At 42.6% G+C, this 25,106-nt stretch overlaps 1 protein-coding gene across 1 annotated transcript in view; it reads left to right on the forward strand.

Moving 5' to 3' along the window:
* The window catches only part of LOC149155678 (non-canonical heme oxygenase HOZ, chloroplastic-like), a 208,552-nt gene that overhangs the window by 114,838 nt on the left and 68,608 nt on the right, over positions 1-25,106 (forward strand). The window contains exons 4-5 of the mRNA XM_089441040.1: positions 11,667-11,765; positions 11,964-12,059. Coding sequence (XP_089297166.1) covers positions 11,667-11,765; positions 11,964-12,059 — 195 coding nt within the window. The remainder of the gene's footprint in view (positions 1-11,666; positions 11,766-11,963; positions 12,060-25,106) is intronic.

Consider the following 25,106-nt stretch of genomic DNA (forward strand, 5'->3'; position numbering starts at 1 on the left):
TGTGGTGAGCTTGGTCACTACAATACCCAATGTCCTCTTAGGAAGAAGGACAAAGAGGAGAAGCAGGACCAACAGGCAGCATCAACAGAGATCAATAGGCTTTCTTCCAGGCTGGAGGAAGACTTCGCCATGTTTGCTGACATACCTCCAGGGGTGAGGTGGAGTGACTTGGTACTGTAACCCTAGAGAGCTACAGAGATTGGGTAGGATCCTTGAGGAAGTCCACCTCATGGATCAATACTTTGATACGAGGACCCACTGTTTTTAGTAGTAGGATGGATCAATGGTAGTTGATGTAGTCAGATTCCAAAGTGACAGTTGTAGAGATTAGTAGCAGTCAGATGTTGGGGAGCGCAGTGCAGAGTTGCCAACAGTGCAGTTGGCACAGTGTAGAGTCAACAACAACCTAGATTCTTCAGTAGCAGTGCAGATACTAGCAACAGTCAGAGACTTGGGAGACAGATGCATCATTCTGATCACAGTTGATTTAGTATTTAGGATGCTTTTTAGTTGTAGATGTTGCAGTTGCAACAGTAATAGATGAAGAGGGAGTTGCAGTGTTGGCAATAGTTCAACAGGGTTAGCAACAACATAGATGCAATGTATATCAAACTTACGTAGTGATTGGTGAGCAGTTTAGCCAGACATCAACAACGTGACAAGAGATGATGTAGAGACAGGGTGCTGCTACAAGGTGTGCAGTGGCACTAGAACATATTCCTTGCTAAGAGGGAGTGTTAGTTTTTGTAGCATTAGATGCGTTCTAGCCTTGAAATTTAGTGGAGAGGCTAGAATACATGAGATCTCCAAAACCTAGAAACTGTTTCTGGAAATTCTGCCTAGAAATGACTTAATTAGATTATTAACCGGTTTTTTAAATATTGCCTAAGTCTAAACTTAGGGAATATGGTTAATAAACAATATTGATTAAGTCAAGGCGTGAATGATCTAGAAACTCACACGGATCAACTGCAAGTTAATCCTAGCCATCGATTAAGATTTAATCATGGCCATTGGAGTCCCAACAAAGGATTATAAGAAGAAGTCGATGGGCACTTGGAAAAGACACTTCAGTAGTTCGATTTCATGAGCAGATCAATTTCCAGAGTAACAATAGTCAGTTGCCAGAGAGAGAGCCAGTGAGATCGAAGCAGTGAAAGAGGGGCAGAGACAGTGAAGCCGGTGGAAGGATTCTAAATCCGGTGAGTGCATTTATAGAGAGGTAGAAGAGCCATAGTGAGGCTGACACTGGGGCAACGCAGCAGCCTTTAGAGGCAATTTCGATTATGCTGGGGAAAGACGAGTTTCAATGCCAAAAGCTGGACAGAGGTTACGGAGGCCCGGAAAGACATTTTCCCAGACAACAGAAGACCAGATGACTTGAGGAGAATCTGGTTCAAACTGAGTGCAGAAGGGACTGCGCTAGGGTGACGCAGTAGCTGCGCAGAGCCAGTTTGGATGGCTCACTTTGAGCTGAGGTCAGAGCCTGAAGTTGCCTATGGAGTGAGGAAATTTCCTCACTAGATTTTTCTTGCCAATATTTCTCGTTAGGATTGCCTGTTTCGACATCAAGTTGTACTCAGATTATTTCACTGCTGCTCAATATTAAAATCGTCAGCTGCTGAACCGATTTTCTCAAGTTGGGTTTTTCCGGGGACTTTTGCCCAAAAGTAACTGTGTTATTTTATGTGTGTGTGCTAGCATTTCTTCCAGCGTTTATTCTTCCGCATTTTTATTTGTGTAGGTTGTTGTGTGATTTATTCAAAATTTGCTATGGCAAATAGTAAATAATTCGTTAAATTACATTAACAATTAGGAGAATAATTTCTAGTTGCTGCAATAGGATTCCGGTTTGGAATTTTCACAATCTCGCTTTCCCATTTCACATTTTTTCACTCCGCTCTACACATTACAAGCCCTATTTCATTATCTTCCCTCTTTGGGTCCACAAGGCGTTGGTACACCCCCTCCCCTTGTCCACGTGTTTGGGTCGGGCCTGGAAATGTTGCCCTAGAGGTTGATGCAGTTAAAAAAAAGTTAAAAACATATCATTGCCACAAGCAAGAAACAAAAGAAAAGAATATTATAAAATGCAAAAGATGGCCAGGACATTATATTAGCACGTGGGAAAAAGCCAAACATGAGCTCTACCCCTTCATTATGGCCATCACCCTGGTTCTTAGGGCCCATGAGTGCCCTCACATCATTAAGGAACCCATGCATGTCGTTGTTGATTTTTGGGTAGCATCAGATGTGCTCTAGCTCTGAAATTTTGTGGAGGGGCTAGAACACATAAGATCTCCAAGACCCAAAAATCGTTTGGAGAAATTCCACATGGATTGTATTTTATTAAAATAATTAATATTTTTAATGGGGTTCCTAACTCTAAACTTAGGAAAATTAAAATATTAATGGGTATTAATGAAACTATGGGTGAGAAGTTTCTAAGAGACGAGGATCAAGTGTTATTTAATCTTAGCCATTGATTAGAGACTTAATCTCGGTCGTTGATTTCACAACAGGAAAAGTATAAATGGAGGCTTGGGGTCAGTTGGAGAAGACACAGGGAGAGAGAGAATTGATCTGGAGTTCGATTTCTGGGGCTAGGAAGTTGAGAAATTTGAACTAAGTGATCATTCAACCGCAGAGGGGCAGTGAGAATCCGGGAGAAGGATTTTTTGAAGAATACTGACAGAGTCGCTCCCACCTGGAGCGTGGATTAGGAGCGGGATCGAGGGGGGGGGGCGCTCCTCCGCAACACTAAGAGGCGGAGAGAGCTTGTAGAGAGGCAGCGTAGTAGCCGGGAGAGCTGATGCTGAGCCAGTCTGGGCTCACGCAGTCCTGACGTAGAGTCAGCGCAGAGCAGAAAAGCTGCTTGTCACGCAAAATCCAAAACCGCTGGGAACAACCGGAACTGTTGGAATAGCCGTGATAGCTGACGCAGAAGGCAGAAGAGGTGACACAGGGCTAACGCAGGGCCTACCTAGGGCCAACGTAGAAATAGCCAGGGTTAGCCAGTCTTGTGTCGGATCAGCTGGAATTCTGCCAGGTGAAGTGAGGTAAAACTCACTCAGATTTTCTGCCAGTATTTTCTCTGTAAAGGATTGCTAGATGAGCATCCTAGATTTGTATTTAGATATTTCTCCTGCATAATAATAAACCCTCAGAATTGCTGCACCGATTTTCCCGCATTGGGTTTTTCTGGGGACTATTTTGTCCAAAAGTAAGTGTGTCTTATATATCTTGTTCTTTGCTCTGTTTTCCTTTTCATGAGATCAAATATTTAATTAGTGTAGGCAGCAAAAGTAATTTGCTTCAGTATTCAGAAGAATAACTTGATGATTTAAAAATCAAGTAAGTGAAGTAGATTCAGATTTGCTGCAGTAGGGGTTCCTTCGAGTCTAGGAATTTTCACATGGTATCAGAGGATTGATTTTGAAACAGGAAGAGTGTATCCAGTGCTGAGTAGTGAGGCCGAAAGCTGCACTTGGCAGCAATTTGAATCCCCTTGAAGGGATTGCGTAGTCCTTGCCGGGAAGCAGATCCGAGGAAATCTCTCTTTGAGTGAGATGACAGAGGTACGATTTCCAGTTCGTGAGTTTGCAGAGGCAGAGGGAGTGACGCAGAGCCTTAGCGCAGTGCTTGAAGGGCGTAGTTTCTGCTAGGGTAGAAATCCGCTGGAAAAGAACAAAGACACGTAGAAGGGGAATTTTCTCCTCAGAGAACTTTCCTCTAGAAAGTTCGAATTTCTCACTTGCTAAGCAGCTGAGAAGTACTAAGCAGTGACAAGAGGAGTCTGTTCGACATTCAGGTGAGATGGCATCGCATGGGCCCAAAGATTAGTACAGGTTGGACGGTGCTTCCAGCTATGTCATATGGAAGACCAAAATCTTAGCTGTTCTGGAAGAATACGATCTCAAGGCCTACGTCAAAAGTGTTGTAGCTATTCCTGCTGACAACGATCAAAAGAAGAAGTACAAGGCTGAGCAGGGAAGGAAAAGAGGCTCATTCTCGATGGAGTTCGAGATCATGTGGTCTCACACTTGCAGGGCAAGGATACAGCCCGAGAGATGTGGGAAGCCTTGTCTTCTTTGTATGAAGGCTCTTCTGAACAACGGAAGATGTACTTAGAGCATAAGTTGTAGTGGACTTTGATGCAGAAAGGAGAAGGGGTGAACCTCTATCTTCAACGTCTTCAGGACACTAGAGACCAACTTGTTGTAGTGGGGTCCACTCCTCAACGAACCATGATGGTGAGGATAGCCCTGAATGGAGTCTCAGATGAATGGAAAGTTTTCGTCCAAAGCATATTGGGCAGAGAAAAACTACCTTCATGGGAGGAGATGTGGGTGGCTCTTCAACAGGTGGAGTTAAGGAGGGACCTAGTGAAGGTCAACCTCAATGGCAACAATGGGAGTGGCACACAGACGAAGGAGGAGGAGGAGAACACAACTTTAGCATCGAAGGGACAACAAAAGCCAAAGCGAGAGAAGGACATTTCGAAGGTGAAATGTTTCAGTTGTGGCGAGATGGGCCACTATGCATCCCAATGTCTTTTGAAGAAAAAGGATAAGGATGAGAAACATGATCCTAAGGCTGCTTCAACAAAGATTGATGAGGATGAGTTTGCCATGAGTGCCCACGCATCTCCAGGCGGGAAATGGGGCGATATTGAGCTGTAGTTGGGAGGATTGCATGTGGGCAGGATCCTTGAGGAGACCACCTCTTGGATCAATTCCTTGCTATAGGAGCCCAAGATTCAGCAGTAGCAAGATGGACTTAGTGTCAGATGACGCAGTGGAGTGTTTGGAGGACAGATGTAGTGGTAGGGGACTAGAGACTGATCAGCGCAGAGCAAGGTTGGCAGCAGTGCAAGAGTTAGCAACAACGCAAAAGATTCAGAGGGTCAGAATCAGCAGCAGTCAGAATCCAACATTCATTGTATGATGTTGAACACAGTTAAGTTCGACTAATTTTGGGTGGCTTTTCAGTTGCTTACTTCTCAACAATTGAGTTGAAGTGCAACAGTTAGCGGTGGCAGTGCTATGGGAAGCATGATGTAGCATATTGAGAAGGAGCCGCATTATAGGTGCAACAGTGACAATGGCAGTGTCATGGCAACACTACAGATTGCAACAACACAGTGGATGAGGGGCAACATGTTGAACATCAGCAACGTAGAGGACCGATGCAGTGGATTAGTGTGATACTTCTGCTAGGAAGTATTGCTAGAGCACATTCCTCGCTAAGAGGGAGTGTTGATTTTTGGGTAGCATCGGATGTGCTCTAGCTTCGAAATTCTGTGGAGGGGCTAGAACACATAAGATCTCCAAGACCCAGAAATCATTTGGAGAAATTCCACCCGGATTGTATTTTATTAAAATAATTTATTTTTAATTAGGTTCCTAAGTCTAAACTTAGGAAACTTAAAATATTAATGGGTATTAATGAAAATATGGGTGAGAAGCTTCTAAGAGATGAGGATCAAGTCTAATTTAATGTTAGCCGTTGATTAGAGACTTAATCTCGGTTGTTGATTTCTCAACAGGAAAAGTATAAATGGAGACTTGGGGTCAGTTGGAGAAGACACATGAAGAGAGAGAATTGATCTAGAGTTTGATTTCTAGGGCTAGGAAGCTGAGAAATTTGAACTAAGTGATCATTCCGCAGCAGAGGATCAGTGAGAATCTGGGAGGACTTTCCGGAGAATAATGACAAAGAGGCAGAGAGGGCTTGTAGAGAGGCAGCGAAGTAGCCGGGAGAGCTGACGCTGGGCTAGTCTGGGCCCACGCAGTCCTGATGCTGAGCCAGAAGGGCCAGCACAGAGCAGAAAATTTGCCTGTCACGCAGAATCCAGAACTGCGGGGAACAACCGAATTGTTGGGAATTATCGGAACAACCGGGATAGCTAACGCGGAGGGTAGAAGAGGTGACACAAGGCTGACGCAGGGCCTACGTAGGGCTAGCACAGAAATAACTGGGGTTAGCCAGTCTTGTGCCAGATCAACTGAAATTCTGCCCGGTGAAGTGAGGTAAAACTCACTTAGATTTTCCGCCAGTATTTTCTCTGTAAAGGATTGCTAGATGAGCATTCTAGATTTGTATTCAGATATTTCTCCTACATAATAATAAACCCTCTGAACTGCTACACTGATTTTCACGCATTGGGTTTTTCCGGGGACTATTGTGTCCAAAAGTAAGTGTGTCCTATGTATGTTGTTCTTTGCTCTGTTTTCTGTTTCATGAGATCAAATATTTAATTATTGTAGGCTATAGAAGTATTTTGCTTCAGTATTTAGAAGAATAACTTGATGATTTAAAAATCAAGTAGGTGAAGTAGATTCAGATTTGCTGCAGTAGGGGTTCCTTCGAGTCTAGGAATTTTCACAGTTGCAACCCCTGGTGGGCAGTGAAATGCCCCACCTGAAGGGGGTAATAACTGCTTATATTGTACACAACATGCTCTCATCTCATGGAGCTCTGGGTAGTAATACAAAGAAAAATCAAGAAAATGAAAAATGCAAATGAAGAAGGGTGGAAAAACAAAGGCCGAGGTAATTCATGTATCCACGTTTTCTCCATCCTACATCTATAAATCTAAATATGTGGACATCCCTCATCATTACCCCCCTTGAATCCATGGCATTTGGCTTTGAGACCCCCATGTCCCCATCCATCTCATCATTATTCACATGACCCCTATCAATTGAAGGATGTACCTTGGACCTGTATTTCCCCTTTGGGGCTGGGAATAATCTAATAGGGTTGTTTATTAGCCACTCCTACCTAGGGAGGTAACACTGTTACATACTTAAGCTCTAAATTTGGAAGGGAAGCACATTATGAAGTCTCATTCATGCCCTTGATTAACAAGCTTTGTTCACTTAGATGCACTATTGAATTATTGTACTTGATGGTGAGGAAGCGCATTGGATCTTATATGTAATTGGTAGGTGGTTTCATCATGGGCTGGGCAACTTAATTGGGGCCCAAGCCAACCAAAAGATCATATTGACACCCTCAGGGGATGCGTTGAGAGCCATGGGACTCCATCATGTGTTAGAGCATCATTTCATGCCATGGGCACCCTTAACACCTTCAACAACTTGTTTATTGCCCCACATTATTCGCAAGATGATGCACTTTGACCAGTGTGCCCAATCGACCCAGCATGATCATGGCATCTGATCCAAGGCCCAAAGGAGGTTTGTCTCACGTTTGAGACTTGGGAGGGCAGGCACCATCATCAGAGCCCTCATTTGGAGCAGTCTATAGGCTTATCTTTCATCAGGAGACCCATGAGACCAACATTTGTGCCCCAAACCCACTATGGGGCACCACATGATGACTTGCATGGAAAATTAGGGGCCATCCCCTAATTCATCTTTATTGGAGCCCTCTCTCTCATCATGGCACTTAGAGGACTCAACGTGGCCCTCCAACGGCCCTACATCATCATGACATCATCAACTCAGCTTGCATATGGATGGCTTATTCATAACTTGTGATAGCTACTTGGTCGGCTTGTGACCAAGGCTTGTTCTTAGCACATTATTTTATAATTTTGGGGGCTCATTAGGCTAATTTGATTTAGAGAAACTCATATGAATAGAAAAAAGTCTCATTTGTGAGAACTCATCAGGATTTTCGACCCTTTTATGCAATTCACACTTTTTCTCTTGGAATCTTTGGAGTACCTTGGATGCACTATGATATTTGGAGCTGATTTTTGATCTAGTCTTGGAGCTACTTCTTGAATATGGATGGATATATTGCATGACTATTTTGTAAGTTCTCTTGTTGATGAAATCTTTCTTTGCAAATTTTCTAATGCATGTAATTGTTGCAACTAGAATAAATTCTATTGTGCCCTAGTTTTGTTGAAGATCAATTTGAAAGCTATTTGGTTGGCTGTTGCATATATTATTCATGATATAACATGCAATGAATGTTCCTAGTAATGAGATGTTATTTTTCTTCATGAAACTTCATATTCTAATCAGTGTTTTACAACTCGGCCGAGTTGAAACCGAAACGGCCGTTTCGGACCGAGTCACTAGCCAAAACATTGACCCGGCCAGCAACCCGGCTCGGCTGACCGAGTCAGCTATGACTCGGTCAACCCGGCCGGGTCCGTATTGACTCGGCCGAGTCATTAAAAGGACGGCTGGGCAGCGTATTTTATCAAATAAATTCACTTTTTTGCTGATATTTGGTAAAGTTAAGTAGGGTTTGTGGATTCCAAAGGGTAATGGTAGATTGTTAAATGCTTTTGGGGTCCATTTCCCCCTCCCAAACTCTATTTAAGACAGCCAAATGCTCTCATTTCACTCACAACAGTCTTATGCATTTGAGTGAGAGTCTTCTTTGAGAGTTAGTGAGCAGTTCTTGAGCTTGTTTTGGAGCAGCAGTGAGGAGTCTTGGAGGAGCATTGTAGCTGGAGTGAGGAGCTTCTTGGGCAGCCATTTGGAGCAGCATTGAGGAGCTGATTCTTGGAGCAAGCTTGAGGAGGTAGTTTGTGCCTGGAGGTATTTTTTTCCACCTCTATAAATCTGTTTTTACTTAGTAAATTTTAGGTGCATATCAAGATAGCTTAGAGAGTGTTTTTAGTCAAATAAATGAACATTGAATCAATTTTTTTTTTTTTTTTTCATTTTCAGATTGTTTTCCTAGTCAAAAAATGGCACCTAGAGCAAAAGATCCTGCTTGGGCATATGTTGAAATGGTTGATAGTGAGATGTGTTGCAAGTTTTGCCATAGGAAAATTAAGTCAGGTCCTGGGGGGATTCATAGGCTGAAACAACACTTGGCAGGGATTAAAGGCAATATTACTGCATGTCCCTCTGATCAAATTGGGGAGATTAGAAAGAATTTGCTGGAAAGCTTTGAAAAATTTAAAGAAGAAAAGACTAGGCAAAAAGAGATACAAGCTGAAATTGGGAGGAAGAGGGAGATACAAAGAATGATGGCTGCCAACCCCCACTATGAGTTTGAGGGTTCTTCCTCTATCCCTCAAATTTCTAATAGTAGGTAATAGTTGAAAGTTGGTAGCTAGGGCATCATCTTTTAGCCTCCTTGAAGACAAATTTGGCTTATCTAATACATCTAGGGCTCCCTAAACCCAAGGGAAAAGACAGTGGCCTAGGTCGTTTGGTGATCAACTTCTCTTTCTTCCTTTTCTCCTCCCAAAATTTTGGCCCCTCTTTCCTTGGACGACTAGCTAGGGCATCAAGCGAAATCCTTTAGAGGAGGAATTTTTGGATTTCGTTCAGACAAGATTCTTCCTTGAGGTCTTGTCTTGAGGATCTCCAATTTTGGTTGATTTCTCACAATGACTCATCCATAAATTCTTGTGCCCTATAAAGGGAAACCTAGCTTGTATTTCCTTGGATAGGTGGCATTCTTGAGGGTTGTATGAGAATTATATTTGGTGGAATAAATCACAGGAGATGCTTTCTCCTCCCTTCCCTTGACCTAGTAGCACCTTGGAAGCATTTCTTCCCACACTTAGTCACAAAACCTTAGGTCTAGTTCAAGCCTTTCTTAGATCTTTCAAAGAGAGCCCAAAACCTTTTAGTAGCATTAAAATCGTCACATAGAGCTCCTTTGAAAGGTCTTACATCATCTCCTAGAGTCTTGACCTTAGAAATACATATTACCATTGCATATCTTAAACCCTAAGTATTGACCTCTTCCTAGGTCTTTCTTGGAGATCATTTGGCTTCCTTGAAGCATTGGACCATTATTGTGTCTCTCCTTGAATGGGCTTAGTGGAATCACTTCACACCTAAATCATTGACCTATTCATTCCAAGTGATTCTTTTCCTATCGGGACTCCTCTCATCAGTGAAACTCTGTAAAGAGCATGAGACCTTGACTAAGGTGACAATGGGTCATTGTCCCATTGTTGTCACTTAGTCTAGTAGTTGTCCTTTAAGTTTGCCTTCCTTTGGGCCCTACTAGACTGTGTGGTAACAGGCACCACCACGAAAGGGCGTGACCCTTGGTCAAAATTCAACCCATTCGACTTGTATATATACATGATGTGACACTTCACCTTGATCATTCAATCATCACATCCTCTCTCTTCTAGAGCAGCTGCATGTGTGAACAGAAAGAGGTCGAATTGACTGAAATTTGACCAAGTTTGAGTTTCATTGAGTTTGACTATTGACCAGAGTTGACCATAGTATAGATCTGACCGCAGGCCGAGTTTATCACAAGATTGAGCTTCACTGCAGGCTGAAATTTGACTGTTTGACCAGCTTTGACTTTTTTTATTTTATTTTTTATTTATTTTTGGTTGGTTTGACCAGCATTGACTTGTTGGAAGTTGACCAGGTTTGGCTGGTATTTGGTCTTGGATATTGGCATGGATTTCTAGACGATTTGGATTTGTAAACCTTGTTGAAGAATAATTTCTCCTAGAAGAAAAATCGCTGGGTTTTCTACCAAGGTTGGGTTTTGCAGGGAAAAAATTGTTGTTTCTATTGTGCATGGTTGTCTCTTTATGATCTTACTGTTTTCGCTGCATTTACTGCTGATATTTTCTGTGTATAATTGCTCAATGATATTAGTGGCATGAGATAAATTGTTAAAGATCACTAGGTAGTAATTATTATATCAAAAAATTGGTTTCTACTGTACATCTTGTAGAAAATTCAACACTAGTAAGGTCAGAGAACAGATTTACAGTCATGATCGGTCAACCTTCCAGATCACCCATTTATCCATACTAAATGCCCAAATCAAACAAGTATAAGCACCCGATTGCAAAATGATCAAAGTACCTTTTGAATAGTAGTCCACCTTCATCCAAGTGGTAATGCCGGATGGCAAGAGGCACATGGCTGATGCAAATGGTGGAGATATATGGCAAATCAGGGGCTGTCTGGCCGTTGTCAAATAGTGGCTATCAGGGGCTGTCTGGCCGCCTGTCAAATGTTGGAGACATTTTTTCTCCTATGGGGTTACCCATTTTGGTGGGTAACACTCTTATTCTCTGTTTGTCATCAACCAACATAGATTGCATGGTAGGCATTTGATAAATTAATCCTACAGCTGGAGGATTAGGTTCTGTTGAAATGGCGTGTGAATTGATCATGTAAATACTGAAACGTTTAATTAGGTCTGTATAGAGAATATATTCCAAGATATGAATATAAGGCTGATATAATGACCTAGATGGTGGTGGACCTCATACTCATATATATTGGAATTTTTAACACACAAGCTTTCAGCAATGTAATGTTGTGCCATCCTTGGCTTTTTTTTGTCATTGATTTTTATTCTAGAGAAGGTATCAGTCATCACATTATATAAAATTGCAGGCGGTTTAGCAAATAATCCAATTCCACGAGTCAACATACTCTAAGAACAATGAGTATTTTTAAACTCTTGTTACTAATTAGTAATTACCAACTAGTAAGTCTGATTTCTTCAATATACATTCATCTTTTTTGAATTGATTTAATTCTTTGTGATGTCGAAAAAAACTTAAAGATATCCAAATGGTAAGACAGGTTTTACGTGTCTAATTTCACTTTGTTTTCTGTCAGGATTTGGGTTTTGTGCTTAAATTGTATTTACTTACTAATTGTATTGTTATCCTAAATGTTTCATTATACGAAAGGCATTTCCTGGACTTATTAACTTGTGATGTGCAGCACTACGAGGGCTATCCATCAGGATCAATGGTTGACATTTGTTGTGGTGAAGATGGGTGTCCAATATTAGCAATTAGCAGCCTTGCAGTTCATACTAAGGTTTGTCCATGATTATGTTTGCTGGCATAGTTTCAGTGAAAATTATATGTTGAGTTTTTGGTATTGTTTGTCATCCTTTTCATTTCATCTTAAATATGATGATAAGAATTACATTGAGCTTGCAATAGATCACAGATTTCAACATTTTGTTTGTATCATAATCAGAGACGCCCGTATGACGTATACTGGTGATTGCAGGATCTACTGGCAAATCCAAAATGTTCATTACTTGTAACCAAGGATCCGACAGATAGAACAGAACTTGTGATCACAGTGCATGGTGATGCAGTTTTTGTGCGTCTCTCTACACTTCCATTTGCTTGTCTTGTTTCTGTGTCAAATGAACCAACCTCTATTGCTTGCTTGAGTAATTAATATAAAATGGAGCCTAGTATTCCTTTTATCTATCAAGCATACAGGTTCAAGACTTACACCTGCAAATGATATTATACTTGATGTTTGGAATGAGTAAAACATAAAGCGTTATAGAATTCTGAAGTTGAAATGAATTGTAGGCTTTACATAAAAGTTGCATGAAACTTCGAAGCGGGTATGGTTTTCAGAATGGGGATGGCATGGAAATTTTACCCTTCAAAAAGTTAGGAAACATGCAAATGACAAATTTAAAAAATTTGGAAATATAAAAAAATTCAAAATAATATATATTTATATATAGTTTTTAATTTTCAAGGAAAACTTTGTGGGGAAACCTAAGGGATGCTTCTCCATATTTGTGGATTGCATTTCTATTGGATCTGTTGGTCTGGGGGATTCGATCCAGGCACTTACTAGCACAGTACTAGCACCCCCACCAGCCCCTCCCCCCCTCGCCCCCCCCACCTTACACACACAAAGGAATGATAAACATTGTCAACAAATGATTAAAATTATTGTTTATATATTTTAAGCTTGGGATTTTGGCTTTTGATTTGATTTACTCTACACCTCTTAGGCTTGTTGGCTTTAGTGAGAGGATTTTCTTTGTTTAGGCCCTTTTGTGATCTTTGACGAGCCAACAATGAAAGGGGAAAGTCCTTTTGTGGATGGAATGGAGTGAAGAGGTATAACAGAAAGTGTCAAGTATGATCATGGATGTGTAAGACACTATCTTAACTAGTTTCCAAGTAGTGCAAGCTGACCCAAGAAATGACATAACTTCTAAAAGAAAACCATGTCCCGCATGGTAGGAGGAGGCAAAGCATAAAAGTCTAATGTTACGAAGTGTTATTAGATTTCATTAGAGTTTGCGACTTTCACAGAAATATCAAAGAAGTTATAGTATCACATCTAAGAAAAACAACCAATGCATGGAGTAACACAAAAGAATATGCTGTAACCAAACTATACCATTCATTGTGTATTTGTAATCTGAGAGGTGAGGGTGGAGCATCTGATATATTGCAGTTGAACTAGCACAATGATGTATCTGAAGGAGAAAATGAGAAAACTATTCGAGTCTAGAGAGTCCAAGCAAGAAGGCTTGTGGAATCAGCAACCATACACTCATGTGAGGGTGTCTTTGAGGTAGTTATCCCTTGGGGTGTAGCACATTCTAAAGTGTTATTTATGTGTATCATTTTTATTTTCTTGCAAGATAATGTTTTATTTAAATCTCTCTCTCTCTCTGTGTCAATTGTGGATTGTAGCTTAGTGGTGTGAAAATTCTTGAATCTAACACGTCAAAAACCCCTGCTGCAATTTTTGGTTTACTATCTCCTACTTGTTCTTTACATTAACAAGTTATTTAATTGCATAAACATTGAAGTAAACACAAATGCAGCTGTCACAGATATACAGATCATGCACTGAAGAAAACAGAAACAATAACACAAGGGACACCGTTATTTTTGGACAATCGTTCCTGGAAAAACCCAATGCGGGAAAATTAGTGCAACATATATGAGGGTTTTATTATTAAGCAGATTCTTAGATACAACTAGGGTGCTAGAATTGGCTCACCCAACAGAGAATGTCCTTGGCAATAGTACCTCTATCCGGAGACAGATATTTCGGCAAATCAGCGACCGGATGATCAACCCCAGAGTGACTCTGACTGTTCCTTGTGCTGGATAGCGAAAGCTGCTCCAAGCACTGCTCTGGAGCTGTGTCACTCTTTAGGAACTGCGTCACCCGCTCCCGGCTGATCTGCACTCAGTCTGCCCCACATAATCTTCCCAGCGTTGCCTCTGAATCCCTCTGCGTTAGCCTCTACGGCTTTTGCGTCAGCCTCTACGATCTTCTGCATCCTCTGCGTTGCCTCCTCTTGCCTCTGCATAAGCCCTTCTTGGGCTTGCGTTGTCTCTCCTAACACTTCACTACCTCTCTGCTATGTATTTTTCAACCTTGGATGAAAATCCCTTGGTGAAGTGCCCCTTGTTGCAACTGATCACTAACTTGATTTCCTCAGCAAACCTCGTCCCAGAAAATCGAATTCTTGATCTCTCTTCGTGTGTCTCCAACTGACCCTCAAGCCTCCTCTTATACTTTTCCTGTTGACGATTCAACGACCGAGATTAAGTCCCTAATCAACGACTAAGATTAGAACTGGCTTGATCTTCATCACTTAGAACTTTCTCACCTATTTTATATTAATACACATTGATATTTTTATTTTCCTAAGTTTAAACTGAGGAATCCATTAAAAATATTAATTATTTTAATATCTCTTCATCCGGGTGGAATTTCTCCAAATGATTTTTGGGTCTTGAGGATCTCATGTGCCTTAGCCTCTCCACCAAATTTCATGGCTAGAGCACATCTGATGCTACCAAAAATCAACACTCCCTCTTAGTGAAGAATGTGCTCTAGTAATGCCTCACCATAGAAGCATCACACTGATCCTCCGCATCGGTCCTCTGTGCTGATGCTTGGCTTGCTGCCCCACATCCACTGCACTGCTGCTTCCTGTACTGCTGCCCATGACACTGCCACTGCCACTGCTACCTCTGTATTGCAGCTCCTCTCAACATGCTACCCATAGCACTGCCACTGCTAACTGTTGCACTGCAACTCAGTTACCGAGAAGTAAGTAACTGACTTCACCCAAACACTGACATCCTGGTCAGTCTGGAAGCCTCGTGATGCTGAAGCCACCTCTGCTGCTATCCTGTGCTCCCTCTGCTGCAACTGCGCTGTTGCAAACACCTCTGTGCCTCTCACACTGCTGCAACCTCCACTGTGCTGCTACAGACTTCTGCACTCTAGCACTGCCTTGCTGCTCCATCACACCTTGCTCCACCCGACACCTGTCATCATGCTACTGTCGTTAAGGGCTCCCATAGCTAGATGTGATCCAAGAGTTTGGGCACCTCAAGGATCCTGCCCCCCTTCTGTAGTCCTCTCGACTACAGCTCTATGTCTCCCCACCTCTTCTCTAGAGGCGCATGAGCACTCATGGCACAATCGTCATCAGTCTCGACATCCTTCTCCGCCTTTGCTAGAGCAGCCTTTGAGTCGGAAGCTTCTCCCTTGCCTTTCTTCCTGGGGCACTGAGAGGCATAATGTCCCATCTCCCCACAGTTGAAGCACTTGACCTTGGAGAAATATTTCTTCTTCCTCTTTTGAACCCCCTGCTGTCCCGCATATGTTAGAACTGCATCCTCCTCCTCCTCTTTTTTGATTCGAACTCCCTTATCGCTACTCCCCGCCTTAGTCAACCTCCTGATCTCTTCCTGTCGAAGAGCTACCCACATCTCCTCCCAACTGGGGAGAGTCGCTTTGCCCAAAATGCTTTGGAAAAACGTCTCCCAGTGCTCGGAGATTGCATTCAGAGCAGTCCTGACCATAAAATCTGGATCCGGTGTAGACCCCATGGAAGTAAGTTGGTCACGAATTCCTTGCAACCTGAGAAGGAACAGATCTATCTCCTCTCCTTTCTGCATCTGATATGACCTTAGCTGATTCTCTAATAACATCTTCCGCTGCACGGAAGAGCCCTGGTATAAGGTGGTCAACGTCTGCCACATCTCCCTTGCTGTGTTCTTCTCAGCAATATGTGGTATGACATGATCCTTGACCCCATCTAGAATCATGCATTTCACCTTTGCCTCGGCCTCATACTTCTCATTTGCATTAGGGTCAACTAGGACAACAACTGTTTTCAAGGCATAGTCCTTGATGCGATGTTTATCCAGGATCGTGGCCTTCCAGAGGACAAAATTGGAAGCCCCGTCCAATTTGTCTTGATCCCTCAATTTGTTCACTACCATCTCTGCTCCTCTTCTCGATTCCCTCCGAGTCCTGATTTCCCTCTCGGAAATCATCTGGCCAACTCGAATCACTCATCTCCAATCGTCCTTTGCCGCTGCAACTGGGATCTAGATTTATTGGTTAGAAATTCGTCGAGGTAGTGCTTCCCTTTACCTTAGTTCAATCTCCTTAGACACTGCTGTGCACTCATAGAAACAACATCCCACCAGCTCCACAAATCAAAATCTGCACAACTCCCTTAGCCCGACAACTGAAGAATCTGAGCTCTTCTGGCTCTGCGCAATCACAATGAGAGCTGGATTAGCTCCTCTTGGCCATTGCGTCAATCCTTCCTGGCTGAGAAAGATGACTTGGCATTGCGTAGGTCTGATCTGTCCCCCCTCTGCCTCTGTGCTAACCTAGATAGCTGACGTAGCTACTGCATCACCTTCACCTGGCTTAGAGTGCTGACACAGGCACTGCGTGAGCCTCTACATCACCTTCTTTGCACTGCGTCCCTCCTCCTTCTGCGTCTTTGGCTCTGGAACAATGTTGTCTCTTGGGACAACTGCTTCTCTGCTGCAAATTCTCAGATTTTCTTGGCTGGTGCCTTCAGTCGCCTTTGATCTGCAATCGCTCTGATACCATGTGAAAATTCTTGAATCTAACACATCAGAAACCCCTACTACAATTTCTGGTTTACTATCTCCTACTTGTTCTTTACATTAACAAGTTATTTAATTGCATAAACATCGAAGTAAACACAAATGCAGCCTTCACAGATATACATATCATGCACTGAAGTAAACAGAAACAGTAACATAAGGGACACCATTATTTTTGGACAATCGTCCCCGGGAAAACCCAATGCGGGAAAACTGGTGCAACAAGAATACATTTCAGCGAATCTGGACAACAACATTTATTGGCACGCATCCCAAGGCAAAACCGTACAATAGGAGAAAGGCATAGAAATCGAGGAAGAGGGACAGCAGCAAGGGCACGAATTTTGAAGCAGATTTGGGCACGAATTTCAAGGCAGCTGTACTGCTAAAATCTGTACAGTCTATACAACAAGTTTTGGGCACATTTTTCGAGGCACGCTGTACAACATTTAATGTTGTAAAAATTTCTATTTTGGCTGTTTGCTGATTGGCACGATTTTCGAGTTGGAGTTCAAGCACGGAAATTGAGATAAGTTGTAATTTGTGGTTGCTGGAATTTTTACTATGTATTTCAGTTTCTCTGTAGAAGCATTTTCAGAAATAAAGAAGAGCTCTCAAACTGGTTTTCCCCAAGAGTTGTAGGGAGTTTTTCCAGGGTAACATTGACCAAAAATCACTGTGTTATTTTCTGTGTGTGGCTGTCATAATTTTGTTGTGTTTTATTTCTGCAATTTTAGCGGTTGTGAAATCTCTAAATTTGTGTTTTCAAAAAATATTTTCATTTCCAAATATTAGAATTTTTATCATGCTTGGATTTAAAACTAAATGCATGGAGTGATAAGGAAAACTGATAACCGGAGTGGGGGTTGAAACCTTCACAAATATACATATCATGCATTGAAGTAAACAAAAACAGTAACACAAGGGACACCATTATTTTTGGACAATCGTCCCCGGAAAAACCCAATCGTCACTCTTTAGGAACTGCTATCATATCGAGACGACTCCTCCCGATATGAGACTGCAAATGCTATATATGACAAACTGGTAGAGCTGTTTTCCATAAGTACCGTAGGAGAAGTAATCTCCTTAAGGCAAGAACTCTACAAACTGAAGATATCCAAGGAAGATGGAATAGCCTCATACTTCATGAGGATATTAGAGATTCGAGATCAACTACAAGAACTAGGAGAAGTTATGTTTGATAGAGAGATGACCACAGTGGTACTAAATGCACTACCGGAAGAGTGGGGTAACCTCACTTCAAGTCTATATGGGAAGAAAGAGACTACTCCATTTCAAGATCTATGGTCACTTTGTAAGATCGAAAAAACCAGTTTGAAGGCAAAGATTGATGTCGAACCAAGTGCGCAGAATCAAGCATATGCTGCAATAACAAGAAGAAATGGAAAATTTGGAAAGTTCGATCCTCCAAAGAAAAGGAAGAACATGGATAAGATATGCTATGGGTGTCATGAACTTGGGCACTATAGAAGAGATTGTCCTAATCATAGTAAGGACAAGAGGAATAGGGAAGAAGCACACATTACTGAAGAAGTGAAAGAGCCTGAGTCAAAGAAGCCTAAAAATGAAGAAGTCAAAGATCTCAATTATGAATGAGATTATCTTCTTCTCTAGAAGGTACTTTCCACTTGTAAATTATAGATAGGGTGCAGTTTAAATAAGATAGGATGCATCAGATTCGAAAATAGCATGATAGAAGCATTAGAAGTAAGAGCTCATGACATGGGAAGAAGAAAGTATGTCTAGTACAAATCCTACTGATTACAAAGAATAGGAAGCTCTTAGTAAGCCTCATTGATACTTATAAAAGGAAACAAAAGTCATCATCAACTGGGACCTTCATAGTCAATAAAGAAAACACCTACAGGGTGAGGATATCAAACATCCTCGAGCTTCTCTGCTGAAATTCTTATCAAAGGATTCATTGGTTTAGAAAGAAAGGCAAGGTTTTCATTAGGAATTCCAACTCGTGGGATTCAAGGAAATGATGATATGATGATATAACAGGAAAGCAGGTTTGAAGGATAAAGTTCTTTCGAATGAAGCTGCTACAGGAAGTCTGGATGACTGAAAGAAAGATGAGGTATGTATGCTTGCATAGATTATTATGAAAGTCATGTCATATGGTTGCAGATAATATGGATCACTATTTCCATCCTGGGAAATATGATCAAGAAAAGAAAGGATCTCCTCCTCCGAAAGATTGTAGCAAAAGCATAAGTCGCACTAGATGAAATCAACATAATATATTCTCATATGAATCACGAGGAAGCTGACTACAATCAAGGAACTCTGATTGGAAGCTCTTGGGAATGAAATGTGTGATAAAAGAAAGGAAGAGATCGAGATAATATGCAACGATGGTAGAAGGCATTCAACATCCGAAGTCCATGAAGATTTGACTAGAATATCTCCCGAAAGGATGTGAAGACTCTGATAGAAGTCGGAAAAAGATAGAAGACCCTTGACAATAGATATCTGTGGGAGATGTGTCAATCTGCTTGTAGGATGATGATACTTACAAGACGATGTCATGGTGAAAGATCATTACAAAGGTAATTTTGATTTGAAGTGTTCATTGGTTATTTTTGAACTAATATCTGGATGGGCTTATGTAGCACTGCCAAAGGCAAATTTGTGGATGACTTCCAAGTGGACCATATAGAAGGATGTAATGTGCATCCGAAAAATATGGCATGAAAGAAAAATGACATAAAGCAAAGCCATATGAAAAATCTGATGGATCACTTTCTAATGAGCTGAGGACATGAATAACTCATGGATAAAAGTGATGGATGATCTGTGCCCTATGTAGAAGTTCCCAAAAGATGAAGACTCCTTGACGAAAAAGAAATTCATGACATCGAAGGAAGGAGCTCTTCAAGCAGCTGGTTGTTTCCGGATCTCCACATGAGGAGCTATGATAGGTCCCTAGTTAAGAGGGAGCTTGAAAAGAAGTTTCTTACTTGGAAGAAACTTTGAAAATTCCTAAGCAGGGAGCTTAGGTACATTCCTTTGTGACAGGAATGAGTACATTCTTTAATGGAATATGTCCTCTTGGTTTGAAAAGGAGAGATAGACATGTCGTTCTGATCTTTACCAGGGGAGACAGAAATGAGGATTGTGTAATCATTTGACATCTGATGCTCTTTGAGGATGAGATAGGGCATCCAACAATAAGAGTAGTTGTGGAGGACCGATATTCTTTGTGGGACTGGGGAGTCTAGGAAAGAATAGTGCTCATGGAGCATATCCTGAGAGAACTCGGGTGGGGTATGTTCCGAGAGAGACAATGATGAGTGTGTCTATAAATCATTGGTCTCGCCAGCATTGTGCTCTAATCTTGTGGAGAGATAGAGTTGTTAGTCAAGGCCTTGCTATATAACAATGTTGGTTGATATGATGCTATACAAATGAGTTACAAATCCGAATTCTTCTTATGAGAGATTATTCAGATTGAGAAAGTCCAAGTACCATTATGAATACCTCCCTAGTTAAGAGGGAGTGTTGAAAAGTGTAACTAGGTTCGGTCTTCATAATGACATGTAATTATGATTTTATGTAATGAGATGTAAATAAGAAAAATAAAATTATTATATTGACTTGCTTCATGGGTTTCATGAGCAAGGGATTTTTTTTTTGAGTCAAGACTCCCATTGAGAGTCTTTAGGATTTATTTGTCATATAGTCATAAAATATTAGAGTCATTGTCATGTAATGAAGTCATGTTACACTTTGTAAAAGGTCAATATTGTCTATGTAAAGTATCCTCCAAGAACTTGTCATCTATCCTCTTCAAGTCGACCTACAAATGATGGAAGAACATTCTAGATGAAGTTGGCCTAACTCCAACTGTCAAGTCGACCTAAAGACCCAGTGAAGAGGTGTATAAATAGAAGAACTCGACCTCCATTCAAGGCAAGGAATTCGATCTGATTTCGGTCTAGGAGAAGTGCGAAGAAGGGTGCAGAAGAAAGTGTGAAGTAAAGGCAGTGAAAGGCTTTTTGTTGATTTGTGGAAGCATCAGATGTGCTCTAGCCACGAAATTTGGTGGAGTGGTTGGGGCACATGAGATCTCCAATACCCAGAAGGGTTTGGGCAGATTCTAAACAGTTCAGGAGATTTTAAAATAATTAATATTTTTAATGGATTCCCTAAATCTAAAATTAGGGAAATTAAAATATTAATGTCGATTAATATAAAACTGTGTTAGAATGGTCCAAAAGACATGGATCAAGCCAGATCTAATCTTAGCCGTTGATTAGGGACTTAATCTCGGCTGTTGATATGTCAATGAGAAAAGTATAAGAGGGGGCTTGAGGGTCACTTGGAGAGTACACCAGAGTGATCAGTCATTCTATTCTCTAGAGTGGGGTTTGCTAAGAGAGATAGAATCAGTGATTGGAGAGTAGCTGAAGGGCATTGAGTACAGAGAGACAGAGAGGCAAAGATAGTGCCGGGAGAGCAATAGAGCAGCTAGAGAAAGTGATGCAGGAGCAACCATTGCTCACGCAGGGCCACGCAGAGGCAGCTAAGTGCCGCGCAGAGCACTAGAGAGGTTAGCGTAGCTGACACAGGGCCTCCTGGGGCTGACGCAGGCCCAGCGTTGGGTTAGGAGAGGTTGACGCAGTCCAGATTGGGCAGACGCTAGGGTTTTTGGGGCAGATTGGTGCTGAGTAGCTGCCGGAAGGATTATCCTGGGTTTCAGCCAGTAGATTTGTCAGAAATGGAGAGGTGTTACTGCTAAGGAAATTCTCTGTTGGGTAGGCTAGTTTAAGCACTCAGATTGTACTCTGATATTGCTTAATAAGAAAACCCTCAGATAACTGCACCGATTTTCCCAAATTGGGTTTTTCTGCAGACATTGTTGTCATATGGTGTGTTTGTTTCTGTTTCTTTTTAGTTACTAATCTGTGATATGTTGAGCATGCACTAGTGTTTATTTTCAATATTTACATTGTAAATAACTTGTTAAGGAAAATAACAAGTAGGTAGGAATAAATCAGATAAAGTGCATGGAGGGTTTCTAACTAAGTAAACTTAGAAACTTCAACATGGTATCAGAGTGTGATTGCAGATCACAGGAGAACTAAAAGACATCAGCCAAGCGGAGCAATAGCAGCAGAAAACAGTTTTCCCGAGGTGACAGAAGCTGTTTCTAGCAGCACAGAAGCTAAGGAGTGTGACGTAGAGCCAGCCAGCGCCATGCAGCGGCAGCTGGGAGCTGCGCAGAGCCTTAGAGAGGCTAGCGTTGCTGAAGTAGAGGGCTAGAGGGTTGACACAGGGCCTCCCAGGGCTGACGCAGACCCATCTAGGGTGACGCAGGGCCAGCGTGAGGCAGAGAGGGGCTGACGCAGTCCACAGATAGGCAATTGCTGGGGTTTAGAAGGTTGCAGGAATATTGCAGAGTGGAGCTGGTGAGGTACTGTAGTCAGAACAGTACCTGATAGAGCAAGGCCAGAGGAGTTGCTACCGAGGGTTTCCAGCCGAGGAACCTGGATCAGTGGTGCGGTTGCACAAGACGATCAGAGTAGGGGGCATCTCGACAAGCGGTAGAAGGGAAGAGAACTTCTAGATGGGAAGTAGAGACTCAGAGGAGTCAAACAAAGAACTTCCAGGAGGGAAGTAGAGACTCAGAGGAGTTGAACAAAGAACTTCCAGGAGGGAAGTAGAGGAGCATCATGGCACTACACGGAGTAAGAGACCAGGATAGACTGGACGGAGTATCGAAATTCGCAGTCTGGAAGGTCAGAATCTTATCTGTACTTAATAGGAATAGTGTCAAGAACTTCGCCTTGAAGGTAATAGCTGTCCTAGTCGACCCTAGTGATAATGACAGGTACGAGGAGGCGATGGTGAGGGCCAAGAGCATTATCCTTGACGGGGTCAAGGATCATGTAGTACCACACATAGTCGAGAAGGAAACGACATTTGAGATTGTGGAGGCTCTCAAGAAGCTGTACCGGCATACTTCTGTGCAGAGAAGAATGTTGCTTGAGAATTAGATGAGGTCGTATCAGATGAAGAAGGGACAATCGATTGACACCTTCCTCAGAGGACTGAATGAGGTTCGAGATCAGTTGACTGCTATGGGGCGACACTGGATTAGGAACTAATGGTGAGGACAACCCTGAATGCTGTCTCAAAAGACTAGGAAGTATTTGTCCAGAGTATACTGGGCTGAGGGACACCTCCACCTTGGGACGAGATGTGGGTAGGTCTTCGCCAGGAAGAGATCAGACGGCAGTCGAAGACGGGTAGCAGCAGCAAGGGGATCAAAGTCAAGCAGGAGGAGGAAGATGTGGCCCTAGCATCTTGAGGGAAAGCAGGAAAAGCGGAAGAAGAAAGATCTCTTCAAGATCAAGTGCTTCCACTGTGGGGAGCTGGGTCATTATGTGACCCAGTGTCTAAGGAAGAAGAGTAAGGGAGAGTTTTCCGAGACTAAGGCATCGCTAGCACGAGCAGAGAAGGAAGTTTTGACAGACGATGACTGTGCCATGAGTGCACACGCACCACTTGAGCGGAAGTGGGGAGACATCGAGTTGTAGTCAGGAAGACTACAGGCGATGAGGGGTAGGATCCTCGAGGTACCCAGCCTCTTGGATTAGACCTTGCTACGGGAGCCCCGTCGAGGAGTAGCATGACTGGCTGAGTGAGATGGATGCGGATGGAGCGGCAGAGAGAGCTACAGTGCAGGAGTCCCGAGACAACGCGAGGCTAGCAGGCTGCAACAGTGCGAGAGGCACGGGAGTGTTGCACCAGTGCAGGATGGCACAGAGAGGTGTGCAACGATGCGAGATGCAGGGAGTTGTTGCAGCAGTGCAGAGGTCAGAGAGGGAGCACTTGTCAGCGGCAGAGGGAGCTTCAGCATCAGGAGGGTCTCTAGCCCAACAGAGAGGTCAGAGTTGGGAGATCAGTTACTTACTTCTCAGTAACTGAGTTGCAGTGCAGCAGTGGGTAGCACGATGCAACATGATGAGAGGAGTTGCAGTGCAGATGCAATGTTGGGAGAAAGGACCAACAACAGCACGGATGCAGAGGGAGCTGTCGTACAAATGCAGCAGTGGCAGTGGCAGAACCATGGGTAGCAGTACAAGATACAACAGTGCAGAGGATGGTGGGCAACAGGCCTAGCATCAACGCAGGGACTGATGCTGGATGATCAGAGTAATACTCAGTGAGGAGTATTGCTAGAGCACAATCCTCGCTAAGAGGCAGTGTTGATTTTTGGTAGCATCAGATGTGCTCTAGCCACGAAATTTGGTGGAGAGGTTGGGGCACATGAGATCTCCAATACCTAGAAAGGGTTTGGGCAGATTCTAAATAGTTCAAGAGATATTAAAATAATTAATATTTTTAATGGATTCCCTAAGTCTAAACTTAGGGAAATTAAAACATTAATGTGGATTAATATAAAACTGTGTTAGAATGGTCCAAAAGACATGGATCAAACAAGATCTAATCTTAGCCGTTGATTAGGGACTTAATCTCGGCTGTTGATATGTCAATGAGAAAAGTATAAGAGGGGGCTTGAGGGTCACTTGGGGAGTACACCAGAGTGATCAGTCATTCTATTCTCTCGAGCGGGGTTTGCTAAGAGAGATAGAATCAGTGATCGGAGAGTAGCTGAGGGGCATTGAGTACAGAGAGATAGAGAGGCAGAGATAGTGTCGGGAGAGTAGCAGAGCATCCAGAGAGAGTGACATAGGAGCACCCAGTGCTCACGCAGGGCCACGCAGAGGCAGCGAAGTGCTGCGCAAAGCACCAGAGAGGCCAGCGTAGCTGACGCAGGGCCTCCTGGGGCTGACGCAGGCCAAGATAGGCTGACACAGGGCCAGCGCTGGGCTAGGAGAGGCTAACGCAGTCTAGATTGGGCAGATGCTGGGGTTTCTGGGGCAGATTGGTGCTGAGTAGCTGCCGGAAGGATTATCCGGGGTTTCAGCCAGTAGATTTGTCAGAAACAGAGAGGTATTACTGCTAAGGAAATTCTCTGTTGGGTAGGCCAGTTTTGGCACCCAGATTGTACTCTGATATTGCTTAATAAGAAAACCCTCAGATAGCTGCACCGGTTTTCCCACATTGGGTTTTTCCGGGGACATTAGTCCAAAAATAATGGTGTCATATGGTGTGTTTGTTTCTGTTTCTTTTTAGTTGCTGATTTGTAATATGTTGAGCATGCACTAGTGTTTATTTTCAGTATTTACATTGTAAATAACTTGTTAAGGAAAATAACAAGTAGGTAGGAATAAATCAGATAAAGTGCATGGAGGGTTTCTAACTAAGTAAACTTAGAAACTTCAATAGTTTCCTCTAGGGTTACGAAAGTCACTCTTTTGGGGCAGCGAAGAAGGATCTTATGGATCAATGAAAGAGGCAGTAGATAGGATTCTTCTGGGCATACGAAGAAGGATTCTTCTGGGACCTGCGAAGTGGAGTTTCTTTTGGGATAGCGAAGGAAGGTATC

This window comes from Pinus tabuliformis, chromosome 9 (assembly GCF_031772625.1).
Source record: "Pinus tabuliformis cultivar Carrire ecotype Pingquan chromosome 9, CPIR1, whole genome shotgun sequence".
NCBI lineage: Eukaryota > Viridiplantae > Streptophyta > Pinopsida > Pinales > Pinaceae > Pinus > Pinus tabuliformis.